This window comes from Paramisgurnus dabryanus, chromosome 5 (assembly GCF_030506205.2).
Source record: "Paramisgurnus dabryanus chromosome 5, PD_genome_1.1, whole genome shotgun sequence".
Lineage (NCBI taxonomy): Eukaryota > Metazoa > Chordata > Actinopteri > Cypriniformes > Cobitidae > Paramisgurnus > Paramisgurnus dabryanus.
Window position 1 is genome coordinate 18901527 of NC_133341.1, and position 9475 is coordinate 18911001.

At 34.5% G+C, this 9475-nt stretch overlaps 1 protein-coding gene across 1 annotated transcript; it reads right to left on the minus strand.

Moving 5' to 3' along the window:
• Positions 1-869: 869 nt before the first annotated feature.
• On the minus strand, positions 870-5030 carry LOC135753388 (uncharacterized). Its single transcript, XM_065271471.2, has 4 exons — positions 4848-5030; positions 4441-4474; positions 3756-3824; positions 870-2987 (listed from the first exon to the last, which is right to left on the minus strand). Exons 1-4 carry the CDS (start codon positions 5013-5015, stop codon positions 2548-2550), a joined length of 711 nt encoding a protein of 236 aa, XP_065127543.2. The 5' UTR covers positions 5016-5030; the 3' UTR covers positions 870-2547.
• Between the last annotated feature and the right edge of the window lie 4445 nt (positions 5031-9475).

Consider the following 9475-nt stretch of genomic DNA (forward strand, 5'->3'; position numbering starts at 1 on the left):
AATCCTCCACCTCTTCCCGCTGTAAAAAAAGTAACTTTTACTCTGAGTAAAGTTAAAATGACTTACTTTTTACTTTTACTTGAGTAGATTTTTAGACAAGTAACTTTACTTTTACTTAAGTAAAATATTATTAAAGTAACTTTACTTTTACTTGAGTACAATATTTTATTACTTTTCCACCTCTGGTCCTTCGCTAAGGGTTTATCATATGTGGGGGGCCCTTCCATCAAAAAGCTTTATTGGACGATTATTATCTGCATTAGGCTTTTTATTTTGGCTTTTTTACTTATTATTTTTAAATGATTAGACTTATCCACAAAAACGACTGTATAAAACCTATTTTGTGTAATTTACTTCAGAACTGTTATGGGTCAGTACGGTAAAAATAGGCTACGTTAAAAAAAGCAGGCACGAGTCTTGAACAGGTGAATGTTTTTATATAAATTTAGTTTCAATCGCTTTTGTTTCGTCAGAGCAGTTGCACAGGTGAACATAGCTTTATTTTTAGCATTCGCAAAACGGATTTTGACATTATCTGGATCTTTAGTCTTTTCCTTCAAGACTGAAAAAAAACCCCTTTATAAAAATTTCTACCACGAGAGGGCACTTAACTTCACTAGATTCAAACTGACTGTTCTTTACAGTACGTCTTCTTAAACTTTTTTTAAACGATGTTACTTCATAGCCTACCTACCAAACACCAAATGTTTTGGAAAGTTTTTATAACATTCAGATAAGAACAAAGCGTTCAAAGTTTCCGATTGATACTGTTTCTACAACACCAAGGCTTAACAATGTTAACAACAGGATGCGTCTTGCTTGTAAAATAAACATTATTTATTTATAAAAAAATAAAAAAGTACATTTCAGCTAAAACCTTTTATAAAATATCTAAGGCAAACAATGTTTTTCTTGAGTTTAATAATGATGTTTACACACATTTAAAGCAGAGGGACCAATTTTATTTATTATTAATAGTTTAAATAAAAAAATAAAATAGAATATAAATATATATTTGAGAACAGTAATAAAGTAGTCTTTTTGACACTCAGGATGAACAATTATATACAAGGTATACAATTTCCTACTATATTCACTCAAGGCTTTGAAACTGTAAAAAATTAGCTGTAATTATGCAACTGGTTGCCAGTAACTTACTGTAGAAGATAAAGACTGAAAATGTTTCATGTTCATTTAACTTTGAACAAAGTGTTCTGAGTAAATAACATAAATGTAAAATCTACAGTAAGTTACTGGCAGCTAGTTGCCAGTAATACCCAGCAATACTGTAATTTTTAAAGAAATATTTTACAGTGTAAGCAATACAAAACATATTTTCCATCTTAACAGAATTCACTTAATTCAGCATTTTTATATAAATGTTAATATATTGTTTTTTTTGTTATATAAATTGTTACATTTAAATTCTTACATAAATATGACCAGCTAACTTTGAACATTTAAATATAAAATTATATGGCATAAAAACATAGCTGCTGAAAAAAAACATTCCAGTGTCTTATTCTCAATCAATGTTGTTCAGCTTCATATGGCTTGCTTGACTAATTGAATTAGTTGGGTTAGTGTAACTCACTAGTGCTATGTCACTAGTGCTAACCAATATATGCATCAGTATTTCAAAAAATTCACCACTCCCTAGAAAATACCAAAGATCTGGATGTCATCCAGATGGAATTCCAATGTGGAGAAGTACATCTGAATTTCTTGATTTACACACCTAAAAAATGAAGGTGCTTCACGATGCCATAAAAGAACCATTTCTGTCTAGATAAAAATCATTTTAATAGTCTAAATCAAAAAAGGATCTTCATAGTGACAGAGAGATTATAAAACAGGTAAAGAAATGGTTCTTCTATGGCATCCCTATGAAGGACCTTTTAAGCATTTTTTTTTTTAGAAAGTAACATGTTAATAAAGTGTAGTTCTGTAGCTCATTCATGGCACAATAATCGGTTTTATAATTGGCACTATGTGATTTGACGATTTTACATTCGGCTGTCGATGATTAAATAATATATGGTTACATACCAGGATGCATTTACCTGAAAACTACTTGCTTAGAATTAGCTTACTGCTGTTTTGTGATAAACATTTTGCAGGCGACTATCACATGTCTCTTCAGAGTCAGTGATCATAAACAGTATATCATGTCATTTTTTCATATTGACTCATTAAAAACTGCAACAAAACAAAACTCACTCTCATATATCTCTTGAAGGGAAAATGTGTCATGCTTCTGAGAAGATCATGAGATGTGATCTTCATGTTTCGAAAGGAAATGAAAGGGAAAAAACACTAAGAAAGTCTCACAACCCCTACGCAAGTGTTGTTAATGTCAACGCGCATTTCCTAGTTCAACAGCTGAATGATCTCAGGCGTCATACAGTACGAGCAGCAGCTGATCTCGATACTGCTTCATGAATATTGAAATTTTACAACTTAAGAATATAAACTGCAAGAATAGTCACCATGGTCAAAACTGGACGTGAGGCCCTAAATGTAATATTCCCACCCATGCTCCACAATCTACCAGTCATCTGACCATTTAATGAGAGTGATGTAGGTGGAGAAGGGTTTTGGGCTATTGGTCACCATGTTACACGGATACGCTTGCACTGACAATTTGCTGCTGATGTTCAAGTCCATCTTGAGGAAAGTGTTGAGCTTCGCATCTTGCATCCCGGCACTCACCGTCTGAGTGTCATGTGCCGCTGCAAATGTCTCTGTTCCTTCACCATAATGGAAAATCACACGAAGTTTGAGGTCCACTTTGGTGCTGTTCGTTTGAAGTAGAATTGAAGTTGCATTTAGCTGGAAGTTGGCCTGCATGTAGAACAGGTAAACACCCTTCTCTTTTATGACTATCCACTTCTTGGTGTCATCCAATATATCATTGTTCTCATAATTGTTTTCATCCCATTCGTCAGTCCAGATCAGATGATTATCTGCCTGACTGCATTTCTTAACTACACAAAAAACAATGGAAGAGTTAGCTTTAAACTTTCAAATAAAAAACTATGTAATGGGGCACCTTTTCAATATCAAAATGATTTTATATAAATGCAAATTTATACTCTCTAAAAAATTGTGCTAAATAGCACTTAAACCTCGTAATCATTTTTAGTGTTATATAGCACCTATAAAGAGCCATCTGGGGGTGATATGACACCACTATAGCATCAGATATGCAAGGAATAATTGACGACGGGCCATTGAATTATAAGAAATTAATGCACACCCAAGATGCAATGCGGCACGACGCGAAGCGGAGTGTGCATTATTTTCAAATAATTCAAAGGACAAAAGAGTCAATTATTCCTCTTATACCACGGATACCACAAACATGGTTCTGGTGCCTATTTTTAAGACATTTGACAAGTTAGGTGTGCGGCCGGTTATCAGAAATTAATGCATACCTACGGAACATTTCTCAGCCAATCAGAATACAGCATTCAACAGACCCGTGGTATAAGGTTCTATATAGCACAATTTGGTGCTACACAGGTACTAGGTGCTATAGCACTTCAAATGGTTCCCCTATGATTACGAGCCAGTGAACCACTTTTAGTGCTATTTAGCACCGTCTTTTTTTAGAGTATATTATACACACATTCTGGTTTCCATGTTTTGTGGGGACATTCCATAGACGTAATGGTTTTTATTCAGTAAAAACTGTAGCCTATATATATATAATGTTTCTTACACATTTACATATTTAGTTAAAAACTTTTCACCTTTAAAAAGATAATGTTGTCGAGAGGGTTGACGTCCCATCGCAGCGGTTGTCAGATCGATTGAAGAAGCTAGAAATAAAAAAATAATAATTTAGCAGTCGATGTTCGTTGCACATGCTAGACCACAACAATGCATTTACAAGAGTACACAGATCTCCAAACACACGTATAGCGACAGTGTACAATAAAACTGATGGGCATAACCTGAGGTTCCTTTACGTCACATATAAAGGAAACAACTCTCTCACTCAACTTTCTCTGCACTACTAGTTTGTTTATCGGCTTGTAGCCTACATTACGGTAGCGTAATAATGAGACTTTTGTAGGCTACACTATATTAAGTCGAATATTCATAAAACAAAGTAAGAAACATTAAACCCCATCAGAATCATTAAATAATACTAATACTGAATTCGTATTGAATAATACAAAAAGTATTTGACGTAAGAATATAAATAATTCTGAAAATATATACTTTTCTTTAGTTAATATAGTAACGTATTCAACACTTGTCTCAAATGCTAATGGTGATACATGAGCCCGTGTAAACTTTCATGTCAAATATTGAGAGAGATTACGAAGGATCATGTGCCGCGGGAAAACATTAAACAATGGCAAAAACACGCAAAGATCGTTGATCGAAAATGCCCACAAGTTCAAGTAGGCTACATTAAAATAAACTTACCATTGACGATGTTGATTGTGTGGCATGTCGGCACCTGTTGAAGTTACGGAGAGTCATGTAAGTACTACAGTAGATATCTCAAAAGTAAGAGCTTACTGTTGGCAGAAATGCAACAAGCCTTTTAAGTGTTTACAAACACGCCCCCTGTAACTCAATCCGTGATTTTTCACAAAGGAATGAGATGCACAACGCATTTAAATCGAATACAAGAAATCGTTTCTGCTTTAACTGTCATTCCTTGAATATCAAAATATCCAATTCCTTAGTTAAATGCACGGAATGCATCGTATCTTTTCCCGAATATCCTTGTTCTACAAACCACCTTAAACACCCATCAGCTATAAATAACCCTTTAAAAGATTAGGAAAAGTGTTTAACTCTGCTGCGGTACATCTGGGTATATTTACCATCGACATGAAGACATAAGTCAAGCACGATGCAATGATAACAACGAGCAGCGCTACACATGTCCAGATAAAATGCGCTTTGGCTGTGCGTCTCCATGCCGTCTCCATGCCTGTTTCACAAGATGCTGAAACAACCGCAGTCTCAGACTGGAAATGCGTCTTGTACATTCCGGATGAAGTAGTCGACTGTATGAAATATGAGTCTCCCACGCAATCAATGCTACGCTAACTCAGCATCACCTAAGGGTTAGACGAGGGTGGATGCCCTCAAGGTTAGTTTAGAAATATACATTTCACTAGATCTACATTTCACTGATTTTAAAACATGGGCGGTTTCCCTTACAGAGATTAGACTAGTCCTAGACTAAAATAAATGTAAGAGCTGTCCAAACTGAAACCACTTGCACTGACACCTCTTAAAATAAAACAGTGCCCTTTTTTTGCCTCAAAATGCACACAAGTAATGTTTTTAGTAAGGCATGTTTGTGAAAACTAGTTTTATTCTCTAATTAAACTAACACATAGACTTGGTTTAAACTAATCCCTGTCCAGAAAAGGCTTTCAAGAGTCTATTTCAGCATCTCTTTATGTTAGGGTCATAAGGAAAAATAATGCATCAGTTCAGTTAAATTTGCAATGAGCAGTGTTACTATATACTGTACACACTAAAACTGCTAGGTAAAAATAGGTAAAATATGGACAAACTCAACTGTTGGGTTAAATTAAAAAGATTATATTTGACCCAACAATGGTTTAAAATAGCCCAGCGTAGTTATACACAAATCTGATTAAAGTTTGTGGTTGTTCTTGCATCAGATTACTCATATGCTTTATAAAAAGCTGGGGGGTTTCAATGTCAACTGCTGGTTTAAATTAATACAGAATATGTTCATGTTTGACTCAAACCATTGGCTGAAACACATTTACACAATTTGCAGATGCTTTTATCCAAAGCTAATTTTAGTGCATTACAAGGCATTCATTTTGTCAGTTTTTGTGTTCCCTGGGGATTTTGACAAAACAGATTTTTGCAGTGTAGGGGATAAACAGATGCTATTTAAAGATGGTGGGATGGTTGTTGGATGGAGTCCATGAATGTTGTAGAAAGGTCTAACTTTCCAATCCTTTAATCATGAAAGGCCATTACTTTTTTTTTTTTTAAAGAAACCCTTTACTTTAAGTAAATCATTGCAATTACAATTAAGGGTCTTCCTAACTTCAAAGATTTGCCTCTGATGCCACAAGTTTGAATTTTTCACCCTTTTTTTTTTTTTGATCACATGGACGATGTCCAGATCTCTAGGCACCAAAAGACCACGAGCACTTTAGAGACCACCTATAGCGAGGTATTTTCCCACGCTAATGTTTACTGGAAGTCATAAGATATATCTATGATCAATCGTACAAACAAGGTCACCACATGTATATACATGTGCACCTATTGGGTGTGGGTGTTAGCAGAAGCATCAGCAAGTGTCTATGCACAGTGCATGTTAAGTTTTGCTTGGCACTTTAAGGACATGCAACCGAAGCTTACTCTTGATTCAGACACCGATTATGTTTTTTCGGTGATTTTTTGGGTGTTTAAAATATGACTCATATTTAAAGGTTACTTTATTTACAAGACTAACACATTTTATTTCCTAAAGAGGGCCATTTCCCAGATTATATCAAAGCAATAAGTGCCCGCAAACGTCTTCCATTTTGAAGGCTTATAGGACTCTGTGTTGCCACAATGACATCAAATTCCACTCGTCAGCAGTCTGTTGGCTAAGCATGGCTGATTTCCGATACGCGTTCAGATTAATTTAAAAAGGTGAGGTAAGTAAGTAACAGAGTAGTTTCATCATTTTAAATAATAGCCTGAGGATCAGCTTCATTATTGGGAATGACAAAGTACATTAAAGAAGGAAGTGTGTGGGTGAGATTTTTTTATATGTGTACAGCATGTTACCAAGTCCCTGCATATTTAAACAGTCAGATTATCCAGTGGCTCGAACAAACCTTTTGTTTCCATGTTTACAATATTTTCTTGAATTGAGAATGATCTCAGCATCTCTTTCTCTGTGTCATGGCAAAAGTATTTACAGGAAGGCAATAGGAATGATTATCACAGTTATTTTCCACTCAAAGTCCTCTCCATTAGCAAAATGGAAAATTGTAGTGATAACTGGGACAATAGATCAGTAAAAGTTTTTTACTGTTTTTCTCACAATGAACCTGTCTTCTTTTTTTTTTACAAAATAAATTTACCAAAATCTATATAATTTTAACACCACATTCCCATGTCATTTCCAAAGGAGACTTTATGTCTGAGGAAACAGGTCAAAGTGCAGGGGTAAAATTACATAAAACCTCTTTTATTGGTTTCAAAGGTTAATGTTTCTATTAAAAATTTATTTATCTCTATTAAAAAAACAACAACAGGAAACATCCTCTTATGTCCTCAAACCTTCAAAAGGTGAGTGTTTAATTCAAAGCAGGAGTAAATAAATATAAAGATTAACATTTTGTGTGAACCATTATGGCTATCCAGTTTATTTCGAACAATTATCGTATATCTATACTAGTGATGCACCGATACCACTTTTTTGGAATATGAGTACGAGTACAAGTACTTGCATTTCAGTACTTGCCGATACCGATACCGAGTACTTAATAAAAAAACATGATTTAAATTTACAGGTAACAGCTTTAGTCATATAATTTTACAAAAAAACAAAGGACTAGTTTTCCAGTTTGTTGTAAACTCTGCCTCTTTGGACAACACAAGAGGCATTAACCCCTTACACGCCGCTCAAACATAGACATTTCTCAGACCGTGGTATCGATTCCAGGTATCGGGGGACTTTTAACGAGTACGAGTACTTTAGAAAATGTGGTATCGAGGCCGATACCCGATACCAGTATCGGTATCCGTGCATCCCTAATCTATACAATTGATATTTACTATATCAGTGCTTCCCAATCCTGGTCCTCAAGGACCCCTTATCAGAAAGTTTAAATATGTCTTCTTATTTAAAACACCTGATTCAACTCATCAGCCTCCTTCCAAATGGTTAACATGTCTCCCTAACAAGCTGATAAATTAATTCAGGTGTGTTAAATAATGAGACATCTAAAACATTCCGGCAGGGGGTCCTCCAGGACCAGGATTGGGAAACACTGGACGAAATTGTAGCAACAAACTACTTAATTATTTAACAAATTTACTGACAGAAACAGAATATGTAGCAGCTACCCAGATTTTCTTTGAAAAACCTATTACAAAAAAATAAATGATTACATTATATAAAGTTTTGACAAACAAAAACTACCTATATAGCACTTATTGTCCTATTATGTTTAATTTCTAGAACATATGCAAGTTAAACTACACTGTAAAAGTTGAAAGTTGGATTAACTTAAAAAGTTACTTCAATTGGTAACTTTTTTCAACAATTTAGCTTACACAGTAAATTTGACAAAAATTTTTTTTAAAGTGTTACAAATTGAAGTAATTCCAGTAGATACAACTTTCACTTTTTACAGTGTAAACAAGATTGAAAACTTTGTTTGAACATATGGTAACAGTGTAAATAAAAGTTTACAGAAACCTCTTCACTGATTGTTTCCTTAAAAAAAGAGGAAAATTTAGTTAAAGGCCCTGTTTTGTACCTCATGTGGAAAAACTTTCTAACACACAAACGCAGACACAAAAAATGAACTGCTTTTATGTAAGTGAGATAATGTACAGCTAACCAGTTGTTATTAAAGAATAAATCCCAAAAGGTTGATGACCCTCAAGGGATTTACCTGCAATGACAGCATCCCACTTACTGTACTGCACGACTACTTGCCACATGAGCAAATATACAGTACTGTGCAAAAGTCCTAGGCCACCATCATCACCTTTGTTGTTTTAGCAAAATTTTAATGTCCATCAAACAGAAAACTGTTTGAAAAAAAGGAAAAAAACATTAGTGCGTACATTCTCAGGAGCTGTTCCAAATTTGTGGAATGATCTGCCGGTCCTGACATGATCTGCTGACTCTGTATTTGTCTTTAATAATTGGCTAAACACCCATCTCTTCCGCCATTACCTCACTTACTATAGGACTTACCACCTTCTCTATTTTTACTTTTTCTTTATCTCCTATGTACTGTGTTGGACTTGATGAGACTATTTCCAGTGCACTTATGTATTGCTGTTCTTGCTATAATTGCTTCTATACTTCATTTGTAAGTCGCTTTGGACAAAAGCGTCTGCTAAATGACTAAACACAGGAAATATGTACACAAAATTAAAAACAAACATTTTTTTAGAACTAAATGTCTTCTTTAGGCATCAGTCAGTATTAAGTGTGACCTCTCTTGGCACGAAACACATCTTGAGCTTTTTTGCTGAAGTCTGAAAGTCATTCGATTAGAATTAGAAATTAGGATTTAATTTCATTTAGGTTTAAGAGATCCTGCAGCTGTCTGCTATTGCTCAAGTGAAAGGGGAGTTTACACTAAATACTTGACACTTCAGCATACTTTTATATTGTTTCTAATGCTACATACAAATTTTCTGTATCTTCTGATTGTATTCTGATAAAAAGACTGAGAAATAATTATATATGACCACTAATTGCAAAAATAACAAA

Coding starts and splice junctions, on each gene's coding strand:
- LOC135753388 (XM_065271471.2), bottom strand. CDS start 5,015: ATGTACAAGACGCATTTCCAGTCTGAGACTGCGGTTGTTTCAGCATCT. Junction 4,475..4,847: donor CTTATGTCTTCATGTCGATG/GTAAATATACCC, acceptor TAACTTCAACAG/GTGCCGACATGCCACACAAT. Junction 2,988..3,755: donor ACAACATTATCTTTTTAAAG/GTGAAAAGTTTT, acceptor TTTTTTGTGTAG/TTAAGAAATGCAGTCAGGCA.